The 26,931-nt window shown below is 41.9% G+C and overlaps 1 protein-coding gene across 1 annotated transcript in view; it reads left to right on the top strand.

Moving 5' to 3' along the window:
- The window catches only part of LOC126094810 (ionotropic receptor 93a), a 155,040-nt gene that overhangs the window by 100,517 nt on the left and 27,592 nt on the right, over nucleotides 1–26,931 (top strand). Inside the window, exon 7 of the mRNA XM_049909383.1 lies at nucleotides 13,540–13,639. Coding sequence (XP_049765340.1) covers nucleotides 13,540–13,639 — 100 coding nt within the window. The remainder of the gene's footprint in view (nucleotides 1–13,539; nucleotides 13,640–26,931) is intronic.

Consider the following 26,931-nt stretch of genomic DNA (forward strand, 5'->3'; position numbering starts at 1 on the left):
TTAGAGAAATTACAATTCTGTGGTATAAATAGAATAGCATATGAGTGGTTTAAGTCATATCTACAGAACAGGAAACAAAAAGTCTCTTTATATGCTTCAAGTGATTCAAAGGAGTTTGCCACTACATCTAACTGGGGTGAAATTACATTAGGTGTTCCACAAGGTTCGATCATGGGTCCCCTCCTGTTCTTGATATGTGTGAATGACCTCCCTTCTTATGTGAAACAAGATGCTGAACTGACACTGTTTACTGATGACAGAAGCATAATTATTAATCCAGTAAAAGAAAGTCCGATAGAAAATGATACAAATAAGGCCTTTGCAAAAGTTATTAGTTGATTTTGTGCGAATGGGCTTGCTCTGAACTTTTAAAAAACACAGTACATCCAATTTTCTGCTGCAAAAAGTATAATTCCTTCAATAAACATAACACATCAAAAGAAGTCAGTAGCCAGGGTAGAGCATACTACGTTTTTGGGTGTACATATAGATGAGAATCTTAATTGGAAAATTCATATTTTGGATCTCCTAAAGCGACTAGGTTCAGCAACTTTTGCAATCAGAATAATTGCCAATTGTGAGGATGTAGAAATTAGTAAGCTAACATACTTTGCGTACTTCCACTCTCTGATGTCATACGGAATAATATTCTGGGGCAACTCAACACTTAAGCAAAAGGTATTCACTGCTCAAAAGGAAGTAGTTAGAATAATGTGTGGGGTTCATAGTCGGACATCTTGTAGGCATCTGTTTAAAAGGTTAGGAATTCTTACAACTACTTCACAGTAAATTTACTCAGTAATGAAATTTTTTCTCAGCAACATGGACCAGTTTAAAATCAACAGCGACATTCATGATTACAATACCAAAAAAAAAGAAAGACCTACACTATCCTTTACTTAACCTATCTTTGGCACAGAAAGGAGTAAAATATGCGGCTATAAAACTTTTTGATTAATTACCAGATGAAGTAAAATGTCTGACAGACAGCAGTAATGGTTTCAAAACCAAATTGAAATCATATCTCCTTGACAACTCCTTCTATACCATAGATGAATTCTTGAATAAATCTGGAGATATAATATATGCGTTTTGTGCTATTTAAGGGAATGGGATAGATAATAGAAATATTTTGGTATAACAATATAATGTAAACAAAAAAAACCTTGTTTCCTGTGCGCATTTCTTGTGCATTTGACACGTTCCACATCATAAGCAATTGAACACGTAACTAACTAACTAACTAACTATGAAAGACTTTTCCCGACGTGGCCAAGTCATTGATTTCAATACTTGTGCTGCCCCAGGAAACCAACATACAGAAGCAAAACCCGAGAAGCGATCGATCATGTTCGACAACGTTCCTGGGTGCATTACGTGTTCCCCCCTCTCAGTATGTGAGGGCACGTCCAGCACTGTCGAACACGATTGCTTTGGTAGGCCAAAAGCTACGGTGTGGGGAAGCGTAATGTTGCGTGAGGTTACTGACCTCAAACCTTTGAACACGGTACACTAACCGGTCAACGTTACTGTGACACAGTACTCCTTGCCCACGAGCATCTTTTCAAGCGTGCATTAGGTTCTCACTTCGTTTTTATGGGTGACACAGAGCGACCGCATCGAACAGCACAGGTGGTGGAGCTTCTGAAACGAGAGGATGCGAATATTTGGACAGACCTGTCCGTTCCCCCGACATAAAACCCACTGATCAAGTGTGGGATACGCTGGGGAGAGGCACTGCAGCAAGTCCACAATGCAATGCACTGATAACCATCAGGCAGTTGTCAACCGCGCTGGTGGAGGAAAAAATGGAAATGAGTGTTTGGCATCATTGGCCGGGAGGCCCCTTACGGGGCAGGTCCGGCCGCCTTGGTGCAGGTCTTATTACACTCGACGCCACATTGGGCGAGGTGCGCGCCGGATGGGGATGAAATGATGATGAAGACAACACAACATCCAGTCCCTGAACGGAGAAAATACCCAACGCAGCCGGGAATTGAACCGGGGCCCGTAGGACGGCAATCAGTCACACTGACCACGCAGCTATAGGGGTGGACTGGTGGAGGTCTAGAAAGCTCTACCACAAGACCTCTTTACCAGCCTTGTGGCGGACATGGAATTTGCTTCCAACATATGCTGATACAGGTTTCCAATAAACATCGCCGCCCCGTTCCCTCCGGCCAATATTCAGCACTACTGCTCCCCAATACGTTGCGAAAACAGCTAGTAACTGAGGTTGTTCATTGTCGTGTTTGTTATTAGCGAGAGCGATCTAGTTAGAAACAATTGGTTTTGTTCAACATATATTTTCAGTGTTGCCTACGAGAAGAATTAAACCTTTAATTCTCCACTTAATCGACAAGAAAAATATTTAACAACGGTAAGAGAGAGAGAAAGAGAGTATCCCAAAACAAGCACTCGGGGAGGGCACAACAATACAAACACTTTTTGGATGTGAGGTCCGCCAGTTATGCAAAACACCGTTATTGGTTCAAATGGCTCTGAGCACTATGCGACTTAACTTCTGAGGTCATCAGTCGCCTAGAACTTAGAACTAATTAAACCTAACTAACCTAAGGACATCACACACATCCATGCCCGAGGCAGGATTCGAACCTGCGACCGTAGCAGTCGCTCGGCTCCAGACTGTAGCGCCTAGAACCGCACGGCCACTCTGGCTGGCAAAAACACCGTTATTCTCAGTACCAAAATATGTTTCGGCACCACTGTGCCATCATCAGTGGGTTTTCATTTTTATTTATTTTGCAATGTGAACATTTTTGTTAAATGATTATAAAATTATGTGCATTTTTAGTTCATACAACAGATCGTTTCTTTTCTGTTATTTGAACTAAAAATGCACATAATTTTATAATCATTTAACAAAAATGTTCACATTGCAGAATAAATAAAAACGAAAACCCACTGATGATGGCACAGTGGTGCCGAAACATGTTTGGGTACTCAGAAAAACGGTGTTTTGCATAACTGGCGGACCTCACTTGCAAACATTTTAACTGCAAACACGGTCAATACAAGGAGCTGAAAATCAAAGAGATGAATATAAAAACTCTTTAATATCTATATAAATCATATAATTTTCAAAACGAATTTTAATGCGAGAGCAAAAATTACTATATTTAATGACCTAAACTGTATTTTTCACGCGTATCAAATTATATTAAAACATAAAGGAGACAGCCTAAAAGTATAATACATATTCTCGACAAAACCAGTCATAAACGCTATAAAAAAGTATCTAATTATAAAGCAATAACCGTGGGCTTCATTGACAAGTATCTAATGTTCAACATCCTTTTGACGGCGAGGCTGTCAGTGGCTTACCACGGGCTTGGTGAACAAGAATGAGGACGGAGGAACGTAATGGTCGCGGTCCATTTGAGAGAACGAACCCCGAATCCTCCTTAAGTAATGCATGGAAACCACTGTGCTGCTAAACGAGAATCGTCATATTATGTTATGAGCCCCATTTTCAATTTATTGACGAATCTCGTATCTGGCTCGGGTCCTACCATATTACAAAGCTATGAATAATAAAATAAGAGGACACGTCAATAGCATTAATCCTATAGGTTTTGAAATAACTAATATGAAGATTGTATATTCAAAACCTATCGAAGTCAAGATTGTGTGCAGTAGGAAGGGAAAAACAAACAAACAAACGAGTTTCTTATTTTGTGAGTCAGAGGTCGTGCCTACGATGTCACATTGCGTTGCGCATTAGAAGCAAAAGATAAGAGAATCATATACTGTCTCAGAAATAATCTTAGAATAGTGAAAGGGCGCCAGATATGCCATATAATGAGAAACAGTTTGTAATAAGCCGATTCTACGGTCCGTCATTGGAAGGTGAGGGAGCGTTTCTCAGGTTTGTCAAGGTGGTGTAGTTGCTCAGGTGTTGTGACTTCGTCGGTGGACATGGAGGCTGGGAATCAGTTAGCAAGATACCAAAAGCTAGGATTTTTCAAAGATTCTTTAATTATCTCCATAGTTTCTATGACAAATCTTACGTGCATTCACAGTTTGGGACTGATGATGATGTCTTTGATCTGTAATGAGACAACACCATCATCTGTACTACGCAAAGCACTGGAAAATCCGCGGTAAAGAATCTATTTATTGTCCTCCAATTACAGTCGCCGGCCGCGGTGGTCTAGCGGTTCTAGGCGCTCAGTCCGGAACCGCGGGACTGCCACGGTCGCAAGTTCGAATCCTGCCTCGGGCATGGGTGTGTGTGATGTCCTTAGGTTAGTTAGGTTTAAGTAGTTCTAAGTTCTAGGGGACTGATGACCACAGATGTTAAGTCCCATAGTGTTCAGAGCCATTTGAACCATTTTGAATTACAGTCACAAACAGGTCATTGGAAAGTAACTGCTTTTCCCCTTCTATGCCGACAGTTCACCAACACTAGATAGTGACAATTTTATTTTTGCTTTTGTATTAGGTCTACAACTTTGCTTTCTCTGTTTTTTCTCGAAATTCGAGACTTTATCGTGAAAAAATTATAAATCATTTAGGATTCAAAGTATTGGCTATCGCTGGTCACTACTTTCTCCCATTTTTCGGGCAGCATACGAATACCGCGGCGGAAGAACTGCGAGTTTTTCGAGGAGATCCGTGAATCGATACAGTTTTGCAATTTGTTCATATGACCAGAGATACTACTCAGCCAGGTCGTGTGCCACTGCTCGAAAGAGATGCTATTTAGAGGGAGCAATGTCCGGAGGAAGAGGCGGGCGTGGTAGGACTTTCTATTTCAACGTCTCCCAGTAAGTTTGAACTGGTTTTGCGACATGGGGTCGAGTATTGTCATGTTGCAAAGTCATCTTTCCATGTCTGTAGTTGTATTGTGGTCGTTCGGCGTTAAATGCTCGTCTCAGAGGCGTCATTTGCTTTCGATAACGGTCTCTTGTAATTTATTTCGTCGGTTTCAGTAGCTTCGAAAATCTCTCTTCCACCGCAATGCCGATATTCAACATCAAATGGTTCAAATGGCTCTGAGCACTATGGGACTTAATATCTGAGGTTATCAGTCCCCTAAAACTTAGAACTACTTAAACCGAACTAACCTAAGGACATCACACACATCCACACCTGAGGCAGGATTCGAACCTGCGACCGTAGCGGTCGCGCGGTTCCAGACAGAAGCGGCTAGGACCGCTGGGGCCACACCGGCCGGCCTATTTAACATCAAATTTCACCGTTATTGAGGCGTTGAAACAGTTGTCTACACGTATCTTTTCCACGTTTCTTTTCATTAAGCGCCTAGGACCGCCGGGGCCACACCGGCCGGCCTATTTAACATCAAATTTCACCGTTATTGAAGCGTTGAAACAGTTGTCTACACGTATATTTTCCACGTTTCTCTTCATTAAACCTTACCACACGTCTTACCCAGCATTTTATGAGACTCAGCCCCAAATTTCTTCGTGTTAAAGCAGAAAATTAAAATCTCCCTCTAATGACAGAAACAGGGTTCGTAATTTGACGTATTTAATCGAGTGAATAACTTTATGTTGCTGTGACAAATCGAGTAATATTTTGATTGAGTTATGTTTACAAATGCATAAGCTTATGGTGTGACACGACCTACCACATGAACCACTTGCCGCTCGCTTCTGCCACCTACTGCAGAACTGCGGAAACAAAGTTTTAGACCTAATAGTTTTCCTTTTATTCTCATTTATAAACATTTGTGAATCGCTTCCGCAAATTGTTGCGGTTTAAAGAAACTTTGCTTTTGCTGTTGTAAATGCCCTTCTCTCCTCCTTGATGAATATCCATGTTTCACTTCCATACGGTGTGAAGGGTCTTGTTAAGTTCTATGTAAGATGCTATTTTGTCGTAATTTCATTTCACTTGTTTAATCTTGCTAAGCATTATTTCAACATCAATGTTGAGTTAACTCTCGGTACCGTCTTCAGAATTTTATATTTACGTCTGTTTTAGTTGTGATAAGGTATTTTCTGATGAACACTGGAGTTAGTAGGAATCCATACTTTTGTGAACTATATTTTAACAAGACAATTTCTCTTTATAGTTTTGCGTGTGCCATAAGCACTACGCCGTCTCCATGAAAAGTGAATACTTAATACGAAGGGTGTTTTGATTATTATAGGCACAAACGAAAGGAGCCTGTAGAGGACAATGAAACAAGCAAATGTACGGAACCCAATGGTTTCCCCACTACGACGTATTACGAATGAATACATGAAAACCTTAAAACAGAGTCCCCGAGCATCCAAACTGCAGCTATGCACTTGACGACAAACACATTACAAGTATTCCACATGGCAATCGTTCATGTGAAGGCAAGCTTCAGCATTTCTCCTCGTTGATGCCAGTACACGCTCAGAATCCAAAGCGTGTTCCGAATGCACTGACAGAATCATCAGGATTGCGTTCCCGGAGTCGAACGACATTATGAAGAGGCTTGAGTACAGCTATGCTCTTAAATCACGCAAAAGAAAAAAAATCCAACGGATTGTAGTCACTGAACTTAAGAGACCACAGTACTGATGAGCTGCGACCGAAATACTTGTTGTGGAAGATTCGTGCTACGCGTTCCCGAACAGTCACATTGAAGTGGATCACCACACGTGTGCCACATACGCACCCTTTCACCAAAAGGAACATTATTAAAACGTAGCCTTAGACATTAACAGTATTGTAACATTGGGATGACTGCATTCGTGCTTACGTCGTGTATGGGAAACTATTGGTCTCTGGACCTATGTTTATTAGGATCATTTGCTTGTTTCATTATCCTCCACTCTTCCACTTGATAGTCAAACACCCTGTATAGCATGTGAGAAATTCTGTTTCCACATGAGCGGTTACTGGTCAAATTTTATGAGATTGCGTGACTGCTGCCCACAAACCCGGGTCACTTTCGAATTTCTCTAGTTGCGATTGTACGAGTAATCGCCAAATCCGACTATATTTCGTAAAAAACGTAAAGGGTGAAAGTTTTACATTTGAGAGAAAGAAGAAAAGGAGAGAAAACTGCCTTACTTGGACGAGGATGGAGGAGGAAATCGACCATCGGCTGTTCCAAAGAACCCCCCACCCCTTACACCTACCTCTTCTACCGTCCCTTCATCACTCGGATGACCTGCTTTAGGGAAAAAGCAGAAAACTTACACCTGGTAAGACAACGGGGCAGCGGATGAACACGGGCGTACAGAAACTTTCCATTCCATGTCTGCTCGCCATTGATCCAGTCGCAGAAAAAAATTGTGTGACACGTCTGATTAATGGTATGTCCTAAATAACAGAGCGCTGGAGGTTTGGAGCGACTATGTCGCGATAAACGGTAATTATTTGTCACAATGGACGTAGATATCGAGTGACAGTTCATCTGTTGGCGTGTATACTTTCTTCACAAGGTAACCATAATTAACGGCTTTACGTAAAGTAAACGTGGTGTTACAAACGTGTGCGCTAAATCGAAGTGCCGGCGACGTTTAGTGGCTGTATACCGTTTGCACATCGACTGCCGCCCATTATACGTCCAGATATCTAAGTGCCGCCATTCCTTGTAAAACTCGTGCTGCCAGTCGATCGGCGAAAAGCTATTCGTATATATCCATCTAGATGTGTAGTACACACTACAAGTCACATCGAGTGCATAGTGGCGTAAACGTCGTACCAGTACTGCCCTATGCCATTCGCACTTTTGAGAGTGGGAAAAAATGTCTATATACCTTTCTGTGCGCCCTCAGATTTCTGTCTTACTCTCGCGAGCCCCAAGTGATACACTGATGGAAAAAAATCACAACACCAAGGAGGAGCTGTGCGACGTAAACGAAAGTTGGTAGGCGTGTTTCTACGTCTGAAAGATGTCATCTATTCAAATTTCGCGCCAGTCGCATAAGAGTAGCACTAGTAGCACGACTATGAGGATGCAAACCAGGTTTGCTTTAAATACACGCTGTAACGGTCATGAGCGTTGGTTACCTTTGAGAATGGACGTGGTGAGTCGATGTTAATCAAGAATGCCTTTAGGACGCAGTTATGAACACCTCACTGACTAGGGGACAATAAGAAGTGTAAATAACGGATTTTGATGGGTCTCGGATATGTTATAGAGGGACGTGCCCTGAGTGTGAGGCTATCCGCTTTTTTAGCGAGGGGCCTTAGTTTTCGAGAAAATTTGTTCTGAAGTACACAGTCTGCTGTAATACGAGTTCCGTTAGCCCTGTGCGAACCAAGTGAGCGTGGCGGAACGGTTAAGGTCTACAGCTACCGCGCTTATAGGTAGCGTAGCGTGTTCGGGTCCTTTCGTGTTCTTGCTTTTTTTTTTTTAATCAGAATAGTCCGAGATTTTTCCATTTCATTTTACAGAATATCAACAAACAGCGTACAATGTGTGAAATTATTAAGAAATAATAAATTTTGCCGCTGTAATTTAAATTTTCACGTCATTATTACAAAATCTTGCTCGCTATCGCCTGCATCGCTTGCTATGCCACAGCAGAGATCCGGATGATATGTGTCGTAAAATCAACTGAAACACACTGTTTTACAGCACCAAGCACATTTAATAAAAGCTACTGTATTGCAGGTGGACGGAGTTTTTAGGAGTGATAGCGGAAAGCATTGTTCATATACATTCAAAAAGGTTTCTCTTTCATCCGTTAACTTTGAATGTGAACCATGCGTATTTGATCATACTCGAAAAAGCAGCTGCCCTGAACTCATGCAAAATTAATGAGTGTAGTTTTATGGAATCGTCCCTGGACGCGATTGCTCTGTTGGTCTTCAACAAATCGGAGGCATTCTGAATTTTCTTCGTGAAAATTTTAACCTGTCGGTAAAAATATACGCCACAAGGCTGGCAAACTGGAGTACACTTTGGTGGGATAACTTTTACGGTGCAGGTGCACGCTTTCCTCTCATTCACGAAGATGTGATCATATACGGTCAGATCAATTTGCCCTCCCCAAGTATCAATAATATATAGAAATTTTTCATTACCACGTACGGAAGAATTACAGATTTTAAAAGTTTTCGTACACCAGTTTCGTGAACTTCCCTGATTTCGTGCAGGACACAATTACGTTTTCACATTTGAGGATTAATTCACCCTCTCTTTTCTGAACATTAGAGCCAAATTTTCCCGACGGTTCCTGCATTCATAAAAAATCATACAGGATCACCTTTCAGCCGGCCGCTGTGGCCGAGTGGTTCTAGGCTCTTCAGTCGGGAACCGCCCTGCTGCTACGGTCGCAGGTTCCTGCCTCGGGCATGGATGGGTGTGATGTCCTTAGGTTAGTTAGGTTTATGTAGTTCTGATTGTGTCATTCGCTAACTGACTAGATTTAAGCGCGAATTCGTCCTAGTTAAATTCCTGTACTTTGTTGCAATTCCAGGAAACCTTGAAATCACTGATTTTCGCGTGTTGTTTCCTCGCTATGTGTATACATTTGTAAGTTTGAACTCACTAAGAGTGCACTAACAAATTCCAGAGTCATCCATAATGTAATGGTAAAGTAAAAAGGCTACTGTTGGTTTTAGGAATTGTGAACCTCACTTAGGAAAGTAAAGATTTTTGTGAATTTCGTAGTTAAAGAACTATTCCCTTGATAGCTCTTGAGAATTAAAGAGATTTTAGCTCAGTCAAATCGAACTAGGAACAGATAGAGACATTATTTTCAACAAATCTTTGACGGATGTGTGACTGCGTGATCGTATCGTTCTAATGATTATCTGTTCTTCCTGCTGCTGTCTTTAAGATACACCCCCTCATTACAAATGGACAAAACAGGCACGTCAGAGAAAGAACACAGTCGTTGATCTGTATGTGATCATCACTTACTAGCGCGGGGTTGGGTTCAGGATTTGATTGTGCCCTCATATATAGCAACTGAAAGAGTAGCAACCTAATTAGCCAGTGACAAAAAGACTCAGTTCGCAACAGATTGTATTATGATACTTCGCGTGGATCGTATATGCAAGTGACAAATGTAATTCATACAGAAAAGTGAATGAAGTGCCTTTAAAATAATGGTAACGAAAACTCCACAATGAAACCTCACACTGGAATATTTAGAGCAGAACTCGCAAGCGAATACTATTAATGAGGCAGAGTCGTGATATTATTTGATGCCGATAAATAAAGCATCTTGAATATCACGAAAAACATGCGAGTTGGCAGAGAAAACACCCAACTGGACAGATACGTGTAGCAGACATCCTGGACATGGCTTGGTGATACCGGATCTTAGCTATATGTTGAACCGTAACTGCCTGGCCGAGCCACTGAAAGATTGTCATATGTCATTTTTTTGCCTAACTAAAACACGGGCCCCAACCTTAGGCTGGTGTCTTGACAACCTTGCTTTTCATGTTGAATACTTTTCCTTCTTTTCCTTTTATTATTAGCAGCAGCAGCATCAGTAGTAGTAGTAGTCGTCATTGTTGTTGCTGGTATTATTCTTGTTGTTTTTGTTGTAACAGCATTATACGATGCTGAAAACATAATTAGTTTCTAAACATAATCCACATATTTACAACACCATTATAACATTTTAATAAGACCTGTTGCAGGCCACTAAAGAACAGGTCGTGTAAATTGATAGCGTCAATTAAATGAATGAAGGACTCAGTGTATGCTAATGAACTTACTGACAATATCAAAAGTAACAACAGTTTCTTTTTTTGGCAGATGATGCAGTTATTTACAGGGAAACATTACCTGAAAAAAGCGACACAAATATTCAGCCAGACCTTGGTAAAATATCATAGTGACATTAACAAACGTAAAACTGTGTCCTCCACAAAACGCAAAAACATAGTGTCACATGGCTGCGATATGAATGAGTCACAACTGGAATACGTAAATTCATAGAAAGAGCTGCGGCAACAATTTGTGGAAATCTGATATAGAACGATAATAAAGGCGAAATCGCAAGTAAGGCAGGAGATAGACATTGGTTCAGTAGTAGGATAATAGGAAAATGCGGGCAATCTACAAAAGAGACAGCTTATAAAAGCGTCGTGCGGCCCATCCTACAAGAGGTTAAGTCACTGGGAGATTTTGCTCAGGTGGCTATTGTAATGGAAGTGGTCAAGGACACTATTTTCACCACGAACCAGAACACGTGATACACATTAAGAAAGAAAAAAAAAACGGAGTACTCGGTGCCACAAACACGGGGCGTACCTGATACATTCGGATAATCAGATTACCTAATACACAGAAATGTTTCAGAAATCATATCATTTTGGTTTTCTTTGTTGTGATTAAATAAGAAATAGGCATTATTTTACTTAGGTAGAAATATACTAAACTGTATAATAAAATATTTCAGAATGTAAAAAGTTGTGTTTGCTTTGATTATAAAGAAATTTTTGAATGAATTAAATCTATTATTGTAACTATTTAAATAAATATTATATTCTAATTTGAACAATGTCTGCAGTGTAAGCTTCATGATAAATTACTGTCTTGCAAACTGAATGCGGACTTGCTGAAAAGCAATGCATCCTATTTTTTTTATTGGAAACTCCTAAAATTATTACATAAAAGAGATTTTATTAACATTCTACATCTTTATTCTTCATGTCTACACGTTTGCAACCCTCTGCCGCTAGAGAGCTCCGAATTATAGTGTGCAGCATACGGTGTGTAACGTTAACTATGTCGGTGCGTGAGAAACAGCATGCTGTAATCGAGTTACGAATTAGAAGATTTTGCCCACACATGAAGCATCCTCTCCTTCGATATGACAAAGTCATACCACACACGAGCCCTGCGACATCTTCAACAATCAGATTCCTTGGGTTCACTGTCAACGATCATCCTCCAAATAGTTCTGACTTGCCCCCATCCGATTTTCATCTGTTTTCAAAACTTACAGAACACCTTCCAGGCTTCACTTCGATAGTGATTAAGTGGTGCAAGCTGAGATGAGGTTGTGGCTCTGTGAGCAAAGTCTAACAGTCTACATTGACGGTATCAACAAACCGTTCTCTCATTAGGAGGGAGAAATGTGTTCGTCGTCAAGGTGACTATCTTGGGAAATAAATATTTAGACATGAAGATGCATAATGTTAACAAGTTTTTTATTTAAAAAGCTTTAAGACTTTTCACGTAAAAATTCGGAGGCATTATTTATCAGCACGCCATTGTATCCTTCGTCATAAACAATCGATATGTAATTGTAGCCCCTTTGAGTTGCGATGCTACATCAGCATCGCTGGCCAATTTGTATCGGAGTTAGTTGGTATAAGGCGCGAGTGAATATTGGTCAGTAATCTGGATTCTGTTTTGTTCTGTTATAATAACTAGCACGTTTTGGTTGTACTTGCGAATTATAATTGGAAAAAAATGTGTGTGAAACATCTGCAACTTTTAACTGAAATATAAATACGCAGCAAGATTGGAAATCTTTTTGTCTTATTTTAACGAAAAGCAAGGAATTATATCTCTTAGACCATCGAATCTACGTGAAGAGGAAAAGTGGATCTTGACAGACTTGATAGTTTTTATTCCGCTGAAACACTGATGTCCCCCTCTTTTATTCTCCAGTTGCCTTCAATGCTGGAGAACTGCAGAAGAAACGAACTCGTTACTCAAACGAGGTTTGTGAACACATTTTTACGAAATAATTTACTTTAGTAGCAGTAAAGATGGGAACCATTATACATTATACTTTGAGAGCATTGAAACTAAGTGTACATCTACGATGTATATGGCCATCTATTCTGCGAAAAGCATTAGACGTCATCTAGGTTCTACCATGCGTAGGACGTGACATAGAGCGCTCCTTGTAATAATCCAGCACCAATTTCCTTATGACCTCCCTCTGTTTCCTCAACGTTAGTGTAAGTTTCCATTCGTGTAGGAACGAGTTAATCCTTAGAAGATCAGGCCATCTGTATTTTGACAAGTTGCTCCTTCCTTTTTGCAGTAGCGATTACTTCCCACAACCAGCAACGGTTTTCTGTTATTAGTCAGTCTTATTGGGGGAATGCCTCGGGGGTGGTCTTGCAACGAAACACCATCACCAGCTTTCTGAAGCACTGCTGTAAAAAGGGCGGCACGTATAATGTGAGCCGAGCGATAAGGCAACACTCTACCTAATTCTGTAATTAGCTCGAATTATTCTAAACCGTTAACAGTAGTTTTACACTATTTTAATTCTTCAAAAAGCAGATAGCTGCACAATAAACTATTATGCAGTCAACAACTGTCTCAACCCTCAGGTTCCCCAAAGAATGAAAGTAAAGCAGTCGCAACCATGGAACACAAATGGGTCTAGAACCCGCCACATAGCGCAGTCAGTATGTCCAGCTAACATTTTGGTAGGAGCCACACAGCGAACCACCGGCACATCCGTGAAGGCCGCTGTATATTTCTTATACTGTGGAAATGATACTATTATTTCGCCTATCTCTGAATTAATCCCTCTAGTTGTTTTCAGAGATACATTCCAGTTGCGCAAGCTCAAACATCGGCCGCATGGTTTTAGAAACACCACGTATCAATCACAGTAATTACGTTTGTTTCAGAACAATGATGAGTACAGCTTCCTCAATCTGTCGTTGCAAGCTGGATACGGCCAGTTCGTCGACGTAAGCGACACTGAGATGCTACTGAGGATAAAAAAGGGTAAGTAATATCAAAGCTCGTCGCAAAGAACATTAAAGGCGACAATAACACAGCTATAGCAGTCGATGAGTAAACGTGTATTTCCTGAAAGACTGAAGTCTGCAGCAGCATTTATAGAAATGGTGATAAGCAGCTGACCTGTAATTATACACCGAGCTCCTTCCTCCCTACGTCGCCATTTTTTAGATTTCTTTTCTATTTTTACTTATTTATTTTACTTGTTAGAGGAGGTAAACTAGAACAGAACACTGAATCATCTTTCTGAGAATAACCTCTTAACAACAGCTCAGTTTGGCTGCTGTAGAGACTTCTTTACCAAGAAAGCAAAATATAATCACACGAATTCAGTTGTGGAAGAACTAAACAAGAAAAAATGTCCTGCTGGCATTTCCTGTGATCTTACCGAGGTCTTTGATTATGTAGTTTATAAAGATCTAATAGCGAAACTAAAATGGCAGGGCGTTACGGGCCTTTCTCTTGCATATATGGAGTCGTATCTTACCAGTAGAAAACGGAGAGCCACGTAACAAATATATAGGAAGAGAATAAGATTAAATTCAGAGTTGGAAAACATTGAAGTTGTTCTACCACAATGTTCACTGCTTGGCCCGCTCCTGTTCTTGGCTTACGTAAATGGTTTACCCCGGGCATTGGAGGACTCTTCGCAAAAAGCTAATGTATGTTGATGACACACTATTTTGGTAAAAAATCCAAACCCATACATGCCCCGTAATGCCAAGAGAAAAATGGCTGGGAATGAAATTTCAAATCATAAGGTTTGCGTTACAAAAATGTTTTATATGGATGAAGCAAAGCTACATCCGTCGCTGTAAGTTACTTTCTAAGCGGATCTTTTACTTTTCGCGCAAAAAATTAAAAAACACTGTTTTGGGATTCACGCACGATCTCCTCTACGCAGTCTTTGTAATTCGACTTTGAGGGAACTATGTGGTACAAAAATTATTTTACCGCTTCTCATAGCTTTACGTCAGATCTTGACAATGAACTGGTTTTCTTTTCTTTGTTGCCTGTAGTTATTCATATAACACCGCGCATATTTTGAAAAGTTTACAGTGAAAAATATAATCGCTGGCCATTTTACTTTCGGTGCATTTTACAGCTGCTTAAGTAATGTAGCCAACATATCTAAATTGTTTTTAACTTTTGAAGGAAAGCCGTACCTCTTTGCAGCCTCGCGTGAATACGGGCTACGTTCTGGCATTTGGCAGCGACGATCTACGACCCCCCCATTCGAAACTGTGGCCACTTGCCGCGCTGTGCGGGTTTGTTTCGTGTTGCTGTCGATACAAGCCGAAACATCCACTCGCACGCGTGCTTTCATGCTGGAAAGACGTCTTGACTTTTGTATTCCTTTCTGACCTGCGTATAGTCAGCATTTCGTTCAGTCAAGAGGACTGTTCGAAGATGATATCTTTCGACCAACTTGTTGAGAAAAGCCTTGTCTGTGGTAATGCACTAGCAAATCGTATTCGAGGAGCAGATGTAGCGAGGAAGATAGCGACGGGAATGAAAGAAAAAGGGAAGAATTTGCTGTGGAATCTGTATCATCGTTTTTAATCCACGAACTTCGTGAATCTTCCTGGCAGATTAAAACTGTGTGCCGGACCGAGACTCGAGCTCGGGACCTTTGCCTTTCGCGGGCAAGTGCTCTACGTCCCGCCCTCACAGCTTCAATTCTGCCACTATCTCATCTCCTACCTTCCAAAAACTTGCTTGCTGCTGCTTCTTATTCAGATAACAAACCCACGGGTTTGGTCGCTAACTGTAAAATGTTAATCGTGTTCTAAAAATTACTTCCTTCGAAACTGAAATGGAGGAGCCTCTATTCAAGGTTCTGGCAATATTACCTGCAGGTATACAAAATGAGGAAGCTCCAGGTTCAGTAGATTTAAACATGCAGCTTCGAATAGAAGTTGTCTACCGATGCTTCAACGAACAGATGTGGTTACAGTTGAAGTTTAATCTTTGGGTGCCACGACGGTGTACAAATATGTGTTGCTTTGTCAGAACAGCTGATACTAGTTGCTCCAAAAAGTGGTAATCGTCTGGACTCATTCTGTAGAATTCATGGAATTTCTGTTCGTGTTAAGAGAGCTCACGAGAAAACACTGCCAAATTGTCTCTGTAAGCCCATCTTTATACAGTTAATTGCTCGACTGCTCAGTATAAATCGTAGAGTCAAACACCTTCAGCCGTCTTAATTTCCAGTCCTTTTATTTGATCAACCAGTTTCAGCGCTATATTACGCCACTTTTAGGTCCCCTGGCCGATGTATAGGAAGAATCCCACCTCTGGCCCAGTCAAAATAGGAGCCAGCATTCAAAATACTGGTAACCGTAGAATTCTACTTGAAACAGCTATCCCTTCGATCATCACTTGCCGACGCCAGCCAAACTGTTTGATACAAATGGCATTGTATGGGTGCACGCAGTACTTCCTTTGCTTTTTCAGTTCTCTGAGCTTTAAATATTAACAAACCACAATAATGCTCTTTTCAGAAGAGCTCATGACTGCAAGTAAGCCTGAAACTTCATTCGGGCTGTTTTGTTGTTTGTCGTAATACAGGTCGCATCGCGTATTGTATCGCATCGTGCCAGTGGAAACAGGAATATCGCCCCCATACGAGGTCTGTTCAAAAAATTCCGGAACTTTGTCCACAAATTTTTTTACACTTATCTTATACTTAATATGCATGGTCTTCTTCGAAATACTCTCCACCACAATTGATACATCACTCCCAACGCATTTTCACTTCCAGAAGCAGTCTTGGTACTCCTCTCGCTGGATCGTGCGAAGCGCCGTCTGCGAATTTTCTTTTATCTCGTCTGTCGTTGCAAATCTTCGTCCTTTCAAGGGGGTTTTCAATTCTGGAAATAAGCCGTAGGTCAGATCTGAAGGGTATGAATGATGGTATTGAGGATGCGGCAGCACAGTGATTTCGTTTTCTGCGCAAGTCACGTACCAACAGAGATGAATGTACGGGAGCGATATCGTGATGCAAGAGCCGTGAATTGTCTCGCCACATTTCAGGCCGTTTCCTTCTCACATTTTCTCGCAGGTGTCACAACACGTGCCGATAGTACCATCGATTAACAGTTTGTCCCTGTGACACGAATTCGTGATGAAAAAATCCTTCAAAGTCAAAGAAAAACATCAGCATTGCTTTGACATGCGACCTGACCTGACTAGCTTTCTTTGGTCTTGGAGAACCTTTCCCAACCCATTGTGAAGATTGAATCTTGGCCCCAACTTCGTAAGCGTAGACCCACTTCTCATGACCAATTCCGATTCTCTTAATGAACATCTCGTTCTCATTTGCACGATGCAAAAGCTCTTCACAGATTCCCTAGGCGAAGGTCTTTCTGGTCTTGACTCATGAGCCATGGGACGAACTTGACGGCAACACGATGCATTCCAAGATGCTGCGTCAGGATTTCATGACAGGATCCAACCGAAATGTTATATTCTTCTGCAATCTCTTGGACAGTCAATCTGCAATTGGCACGCACTATTTCGTTAACGCTCCTGACATGAGCGTCGTCGCCGCAGGCTCCCTGCATCACTTGGTATGTCTCTTAAAGGTTTTCCTGAGTTTCACACAAAATTTAATGCAGACGCGTTACTCCTCTAACGCTGCCACCTCGAAATTCGCAAACTGTGCGACACAACGTTCTACTCTATACATACAGCAATGAAACTTCGGCATTTACGTGTTAAACACAGGCGTGTGCAGGGATGCCAACCGCATTTCACTCCAACACACCACTGGAGAGAAATCACGAATGTTCCGGATTTTTTTGAACAGACCTCGTAAGCGACGCGTCGCGCGACCATTACTACACCGAATCATGTAGCATATCGTATCGCCTCTGTGCGAACCACGCCTTAGGTCTCCATGTGAAAGGTGCCCACTGTTTATTAAAATATCGAAAACCTCTGAACATTGGTAACTGCTTCTTCGGTGGGTCGCACTTTGCCATGTACGAGTAACATGAACTTTTCGTAGCAGCGAGCTTCGTATGGAGCAAAACAGTGATCATAATTCTGTAACTTTCTTTGATGCCAAGTCGTCTGAAGTTACATGAACATTAACTGAATTAAGCCCTGTGTTTTATCACAAAGAAATCGCGCAACGGAAATCTATAGATTTCAGATGGACCGATCAGGGGTTGAATTTTACTAAATTCTTTCTAGTATCTTTCTCTTAAACGGTGCATCAGATTAAAAACCGCAGGAGGTGGGGTGGCGTGCTTGTATACACATTGGAGAAAATTTCAACGAAGTAAGTTGATTTCAAATGGACATTTATTCGCAAAGTGGTAGTAGTCCTGAATATCGGAAAACATTTAACACATATAAAATCCTAGTACTATGGTACCGTGAGTGTAATCTGTTTGGCATTACACTGATCATCATTGTTTGAGAATTAGGTTGATTAAGGAGTGCAAAATGAATGATGATTTGCTCACACACAAAGATTCATGGACTCGAACCCAGGTGTAACGCTTGTCGCGAGCAGTCGCCTTAACACTTTTGGCTGTACGAGCACACTTCCAGGACCAAACCAAACTTCAGTATGACATACTGCCTACGAACCCATCACTCACAACATTGCTTGGATTGCCACCATAGCGTTTCAAGGAGACAAACGTACTTGTCGTTAGTATTGTCAGTGTGTGGGTGTTATGTTGATGAGTTTTGCAACGGATTGATCTGACAAGTACCCTTTGGCTCCTGCAAGAAGCAATTTCCACCCCACACTACTACAGAAGTCAGACAGACGCTCCTAACAAACCAAAAAGAAATGCCTGAAAAACTTTCAGCAATAAATATCTTCTGGAGTCGTGCGCTGTAAGGAAAAGACACCACAATATTCTATTTTCTTACGTAACTAGTAGGATACTTGGATACTGGAGTATTGCTAGTTAGTGTAAGGAAAACATTAAACGAACGGAAAATATTATTTATTGCAAAGTTTAAGAAAATCAAGTGAAACTTTTGTTTATAAACTGATACACAAATTTCTGGGTTCTTTTCAGAATAGGAGGTCACCTCTTATGGCTAGGAATCCTGTTAATGATATTTATATACAAAGTGTGGGAAAGCTCTTTTATCCCTTTTCTTTAAGAATGTTATTTACTCGGCAGAACGGCTGAGAGCCGCGCCTACTCAACTTGAATAATTATCTGATTGAATTTTTCTAAGTACGGTCGAGGCTGTCGCGTGATAAATGTAATGGAGTGACGTGAATGAAGTATGTTATTTCTAATGGAGGAAAGATGGGGCTCATCTACGCTGTAGCGCACAATACTATGAGCTGCGACGACTGCTGCCTGCGTCGTTCGCCGCTGAAAAATAACAAAACTATCTCTTTCTATCTGGATTGACCTTCGCCAATCGAACTCTCACTACGCCTTGATGAAGTCACGGACTCCTATCTGCTCCTAGTCTAACTATTGGTTTGGTACACCTTTCAGATAACCAGTCCACCACGATGCCACTAAATGTTCGCTTGCAGGCACTAACTAATACTCTGTCTGTGTTCACACCGCACATTAAGTGTCGCGGCCAACACAGTGAACAAACGCTTAATCACGAGCGACTCAATATAGAGTATGACTCCGATTCACTAGCGACAGAGGTGCTCTGTCAGTGCAATACTGAGTAGAGACTTTGTTCCTCGCTCTCTGCGTACACGCACAAGCGCACTAGCTCCCGCTGCGTGTTCCTGCTACAAGAGCGTCACTGGAACAACTGCCCTCCACGCAAAAAGTGAAAGGGTATATTATCCACTGTCTTTCCCTCACTCCTCCGGCTCTTTGCGTCAGAAAACAGGAGAATGGCTAAGCTGACCAAACCAGAAATATATGGCATCTGCGTTAGGTATTTATTGTCCACTTGTGAGAACTCTGAACTGCGCACTAGGTCAAAAAAATGCGTATGCTGGGGCTCTCCAAACAATACAGCGGGTTTTGCTTTTAAGGTGAACACGCAGGCCATTATCTCTTTTCTCTGGCAAAAACTGTTTTGTTCTGTGGGTGGTCGGCTGGCTGGCGCAGCTGCATGCTAACTCACCCTCCTATGGACTTTCCAGCGGGCTGGTTGCCTCCACTGAACAAAAACTCCTGTGGCCGTTGTGTCTTGAATGTTTGTGTACGCCAGCCTCAACTTTTTAATCTCGGTGCGCACTTGCGATTTATTTATTAGATTTGCATATCGATTAAATGGAAATATGTAAAACTGACTCTACCCTATCGAGTTTGGGCTCGAATGAAACGTCTTGATACGCAGAATACGATGGTGAGGTCGGAATGTGTAAGAAATGAAAGTCTGGTGACCATGCCACCTTACAGTATTATGACTGTCACTTTGCCATTGAGTCTGGTAAAATGTATTTTTAACATTGTCTGAAGAAACAGACATTCATGACGATCTTGCAGTAGCGGGAATCCAACTGACATACAAGTGATGGGGCGGTAGACATATGGAAGTCTGGAGCAGTCCTAGAAGCGTGCACAGATAAAATTGTTAAGGCGACCGCCCACAACAAGCGGAAATTCCAGCCCGGCACTGATGGTTGTTCATGGTTGCAACTGCATGTATATTTCATAACTGCAGTAGTCGACACAGTACCTGTTCCTTCGGGAATGCAAGCTTACAAGCATGCATGTCAGAAGGAACATTGCATCATTCTTCTTGACAACACAGTCACTGCAATATCGTATTAATTGGGATCATGATGCAAGAAGTGATTGTGACCGAATCAAAGACAAGTGTGGCCCCTTCTGAAACTAATCAAATAATAGCAAAATTATCACTTGCGAGAACCCCATAATGTTGCTGACAAACGACTAAAAACGACAGAAAATTCTTAACACGAAAGACTGATCTGACTCCCCTTCAAAATCACCTTCCAAGTGCACACAGAAGCGCAGATCATACTCACCACATACCGGCACCACGAATGCTCAGTGACTAATTAATTCTGCACAAAATGCTGCCTCTTCTCCGTGCACAGAGACCGAAAAAACTTTGCTGGGGCGAACTGACCAATCGACAAGCCCACTATTTGAGTGGCGCCAGGCGTCTTCACCAAACAGAAGGTAGAAGAAACAACATCTGTTCAATTCGCTCAAAATTTTCCACTGGTTCAACGTCTAAAATTTGAACAAGCGCTTGTCTTGCGTGAATGTTTGAAGGAATCAGTCAGGAGCCCACAGCCTTAAGAAAGCCGGGGAAGATAAATGCCCAGCCAGAGCGGTGCCTCAAGCCAGCTTCGAAAATCAAATTCAGTGTGCCCCCAAGCCCCTGCTGCAGGGTGGGTATAATTAAAGTTCAGCTACTCACAGAGGTCTAGTGTGGGCTGTAATTATCGTGTTGTTGTTGTTGTGGTCTTCAGAGACTGATTTGATGCAGGTCACCATGCAACTCTATCCTGTACAAACCTCTTCACCTCTGAGTAACTACTGCAACTTACATCCTTCTGAATCTGTTTAGTGTATTCATTTCTTGGTCTCCCTCAGCGACTTTTACCCACCACGCTTCCCTACAATACTAAATAGGTAATCCCTTGATGCCTCAGAAAGCATCCTACCTACCGATCCCTTCTTCTAATTAAGCTGTGCCACAAATTCCTCTTCTCCCCAATTCTATTCAATATCCCTTCATTATGAAACTTCCTGGCAGATTAAAACTGTGTGCCCGACCGAGACTCGAACTCGGGACCTTTGCCTTTCACGGGCAAGTGCTCTACCATCTGAGCTACCGAAGCACGACTCACGCCCGGTACTCACAGCTTTACTTCTGCCAGTACCTCGTCTCCTACCTTCCAAACTCCTCTCCTGCGAACCTTGCAGAACTAGCACTCCTGAAAGAAAGGATATTGCGGAGACATGGCTTAGCCACAGCCTGGGCGATGTTTCCAGAATGAGATATTCACTCCGCTGCAGAGTGAATATCTCATTCTGGATCCCTTCATTAGTTACCCGATCTACCCATCTAATCTTCAGCATTATTCTGTAGCACCACATTTCGAAAGCTTCTATTCTCTTCTTGTCGAAACTATTTATCGTCCATGTTTCACTTCCATACATGGCTACACTCCATACAAATACTTTCAGAAATGACTTCCTGACACTTAAATCTATACTCGATGTTAACAAATTTCTCTTCTTCAGAAACGCTTTCCTTGCCATAGCCAGTATACATCTCATATCCTCCCTACTTCGACCATCATCAGTTATCTTGCTTCCCAATAGCAAAACTCATCTATTACTTTGTCTCGTTTCCTAATCTAATTCCCTCAGCATCACCTGACTTAATTCAACTACATTCCATTATCCTCGTTTTGCTCTTGTTGATTGGTCATTCAGTTCAAGTGTTCATCCAGGTCCTTTACTGTCTCTGACAGAATTACAATGTAGTCGGCAAACCTCAAAGTTTTTATATCTTCTCCGTGGATTTTAATTCCTATTCCAAATTTTTATTTTGTTTCTTTCACTGCTTGCTCAGTATACAAATTGAATAACATTGGGGATAGGCTGCAACCCTGTCTAACTCCCTTCTCAACCACTGTTTCCCTTTCGTGCCCATCGACTCTTAAAACTGCCATCTGGTTTCCGTACAAATTGTAAACAGCCTTTCGCTCCCTGTGTTTTGCTCCCACCGCCTTCACAATTTGAAAGAGAGTATTCCAGTCAACATTGTCAAAAGCTTGCTCTAAGTCTACAAACGCTAGAAACGTAGGTTTGCCTTTCCTTAATCTATCGTCAAAAATAAGTCGTAGGGTCAGTATTGCCTTGCGTGTTCCAACATTTCAATTCAAACTGATCTTCCCCGAGGTTGGCTTCTACCAGTTTTTCCATTCGTCTGCAAATAATTTGTGTTGGCTTTTGCAGCCATGACTTATAAAGCTGATAGTTCGGTAATTTTCACACCTGCTCAACACCTGCTTGCTTTGGGATTGGAATTATTATATTCTTCTTGAGGTCTGAGGGTATTTCGCCTGTCATACATCTTGCTCAGCACATGAAACAGTTTTGTCACGGTTGGCTCTCCCAAAGCTATCAGTAGTTCCAATGGAATGTTGTCTACGCCCGGGGCCTTGTTGCGACTTAGGTCTTCCAGTGCTCTGTAAAATTCTTCATACAGTATCATATCTCACATTTCATGTTCAACTACGTCCTCTTCCATTTCCATAATATTGCCCTCAAGTGCTTCTCCCTTGTATAGAACCTCTATATACTTCTTCCGCCTATCTGCTTTCCCTTCTCTGCTTAGGACTGGTTTTCCATCTACGCTCTTGATATTCAGACAGGTGGTTCTCTTTTCTCCAAAGGTTTCTTTAATTTTCCTGTTGGCAGTATATATCTTACCCCTAGGGATGTATGCCTCTACATTCTTACATTTATCCTCTAGCCATCCTTGCTTAGCCGTTTTGCATTTCCAGTCGATCTCATTTTTGAGACGTATGTATTCCTTATCGCCTGCTTCATTTCCTGCATTTTTATATTTTCTCCTTTTATCAATTAAATTCAATATCTCGTCTGTTACCCAAGGATTTCTACTATCCCTCATCTTTTTACCTACTTGATCCTCTGCTGTCTTCACTATTCCATCTCTCAAAGCTACCCATTCATCTTCTACTGCATTTCTTTCCCCTGTTCTTGTCAATTGTTCCTTACTGCTCTCTCTGAAACTCTCAGAACCTCTGGTTCTTTCACTTTATCCAGGTCCCACCTCCTTAAGTTCCTACCTTCCTGCAGTTTCTTCAGTTTTAATCTACAGTTCATAACCAATAGATTGTAGTCAGAGTCCACATCTGCCCCTGGAAATGTCTTAAAAGTTAAAACCTGGTTCTTACATCTCTGTCCTACCACGATATATCTGAAACCTTCCAGTGTCTCCAGCCCTCTTCCATGTCTACAACCTTCTTTCCTGATTCTTAAACCAAGTGTTAGCTACACTAATGGCCATTAAAATTGCAACACCAAGAAGAAATGCAGATGATAAACGGGTATTCATTGGACAAATCTATTGTACTAGAACTGACATGTGATTACATTTTCACGCAATTTGGGTGCATAGAATCTGAGAAATCAGTACCCATACAACCACCCCTGGCCGTAATAACGGCCTTGATACGCCTGGGCATTAAGTCCAACAGAGCTTGGATGGCGTTTACAGGTACAGCTGCCCATTCAACTTCAACACGATACCACAGTTCATCAAGAGTAATGTCTGGCGTATTGTGACGAGCCAGTTGCTCGGCCACCATTGACCAGACGTTTTCAATCGGTGAGAGCTCTGGACAACGTGCTGGCCAGGGCAGTAGTCGAACGTTTTCTGTACAGGACCTGCAACATGTGGTCGTGCATTATCCTGCTGAAATGTAGGGTAGTGAAGGGATCGAATGAAGGGTAGAGCCACGGGTCGTAACACATCTGAAATGTAACGTCCACTGTTCAAAGTGCCGTCAATGCGAACAAGATGTGACCGAAATGTGTAACCAATAGATTGCACCCCATACCATCACGCCGGGTGATACGCCAGTATGGCGATGACGAATACACGCTTCCAATGTGCGTTCACCGCGATGTCGCTCGCCAAACACGGATGCGATCATCATGATGCTGTAAACAGAACCTGGATTCATCCGAAAAAATGACGTTTTGCCATTCGTGCATCCAGGTTCGTCGTTGAGTACACCATAGCAGGCGCTCCTGCCTGTGATGCAGCGTCAAGGGTAACCGCAGCCATGGTCTCCGAGCTGATAGCCCATGCTGCTGCAAACGTCGTCGAACTGTTCGTGCAGATGGTTGTTGTTTTGTAAACGTCCCCATCTGTTGACTCAGGGATCGAGACGTGGTTGTACTATCCGTTACAGCCATGCAGATAAGATGCCTATCATCTCTACTGCTAGTGAAACGAGGCCATTGGGATCCAGCACGGCGTTCCGTATTACCCTCCTGAACCCACCGATTCCATATTCTGCTAACAGTCATTGGATCTCGACCAACTCGAGCAGCAATGTCGCGATATGATGAACGGCAATCGCGATATGCTACAATCCGACCTTTATCAAAGTCGGAAACGTGATTGTACGCATTTCTCCTCCTTACACGAGGCATCACAACAACGTTTCACCAGGCAACGCCGGTCAACTGCTGTTTGTGTATGAGAAATGTAAGCACGTTGTAGGTGTTTCCACCGGCGCCAATCTTGTGTGAATGCTCTGAAAAGCTAAACATTTGCAAATCACAGCATCTTCTTCCTGTCGGTTAAATTTCGCGTCATCTTCGTGGTGTAGCAATTTTAATGGCCAGTAGTGTATGATTAAGTGATGCTCTGTGCAAAATTCCACAAGGTGGCTTCCTCTTTCATTAATTAACCCTAGTCCATATTCACCTACTACTTTTCCTTCTCGTCCTTTTCCTACTTTCGAATTCCAGTCACCCATGACTATTAAATTTGCATCTCCCTTTACTATCTGAATAATTTCTTATATTGCATTATAGATTTCCTCAATCTCTTCGTCATCTGCGGAGCTAGTTGGCATATGAACTTGTACTACTGTGGTAGGCGTGGGCTTCGTGTCCGTTCACTATGCTGTTCGTAGTAGCTTATCCGCAATCCTATTTTTTTTATTCATTATTAAACCTACTCCTGCATTACCCATATTGTATTTTGTATTTATAATCCTGTATTCACCTGACCAGAAGTCTTCTTCCTCCTGCCACCGAATTTCACTAATTCCCACTAATCTAACTTATTCATTTCCCTTCTTAAATTTTCTAACATACCTGCCCAATTAAGGGATCTGACATTACACGCTCCGATCCGTAGAATGCCAGTTTACTTTCTCCTGATAACGACGTCCTCCTGAGTAGTCCCCGCCCGGAGATCCAAATGGTGAACTATATTATCTCCGGAATATTTTACCGAAGAGGACGCTATCATCATTGAACCCTACAGTAAAGCTGCATGCACTCGGGAAAAATTACGGCTGTAGTTTCCCCTTGCTTTCAGCCGTTCACAGTACCAGCAGAGCAAGGCCATATCAGTCAATCAACCAGACTGTTGCGCCTGCTACTACTGAAAAGGCTGCTGCCCCTCTTAAGGAACCACACGTTTGTCTGGCCTCTCAACAGATACCCCTCTGTTGTGGTTGCACCTATGGTACGGCTATCTGTATCGCTGAGGCACGTAAACCTCCCCGCCAACGCCAAGGGAGGACAGCAGTTGACAGCAAAACTTGGCAGATATTCTAGTGTGTTAATGGGGAACAGATTACACTCGAAAAAATTTTAAATTTTGGCCGTGAGGTGCAAATATGAAGATGTGAATGAAAGAAAGACATGTAGGAATGTTTCCATGTACTGTACAAAGTGTACATATATAATGGATCAGGATCGGGATATGGGCAGAAAATGTGGAACAAGTGAAAAAGGCGTAATATTGATTTTATTGCTTACCACAACTTACACAACTTGTTCAAAATGAGCACCAAAGACATAGGCGAGATGCTGAAAAGCGCCAGATTTGCACCCCTGCTGGCCAAAATTGGACAAATTTTCCCAGCGTAAATAGGTCCCGCATTAACGGATTAGCATATCTGTCAAGTTTCGCTGGCAAACGATAATTACACCCTATACTGGACCTCCCTGAGTAGCTGTCTTTTAATTATAACCACTCGATACAAGAGCAAACTAAAAAAGTCCACCTGAATCAAACCACCCAATCAGTTACATCCTCATTCGTACAATCTAGCAGTTATTCATGTTTAGGAAAGGTGGTTAAAGGTTCACGGGATGCTGAGTATCAAACGTAATAGAAATGAAAATAGCACTCACTCTACTCGGTTTCCATTGTGACCCCAACTCTCCCTCTTCCCTGGGATGGTAAAAATACTAGGAAAATTCAAGCAGAGAAAAGATACTTGCAGAACTTGATAAAACTGCAAAATATCATGAAAGGTGGACTGTCTACCCATTTCACTGTGCCGTTTCTATACGAATCATTGGCAAGTAGGCACCACTTCATTTCCATGACTTGCGCGAGGGGCGGAGGATCATATGACCGTTTGGTACCAGCTCTGCACCATCTACAGAGCTCCAAGGAGACCGGTGTGATCATTTAAGAGGGTTGGCTGGTATTTTGTCTGGTGAAATTTTATCTTACTTGTAGGAGGGCTATTCGGAAAATAAGGAACGATATGTCGCCAAATGGAAACAGCAGTGGAAATCTGATGACGCTTTGCACAGATGTGTTGG

Source organism: Schistocerca cancellata, chromosome 8 (assembly GCF_023864275.1).
Source record: "Schistocerca cancellata isolate TAMUIC-IGC-003103 chromosome 8, iqSchCanc2.1, whole genome shotgun sequence".
NCBI lineage: Eukaryota > Metazoa > Arthropoda > Insecta > Orthoptera > Acrididae > Schistocerca > Schistocerca cancellata.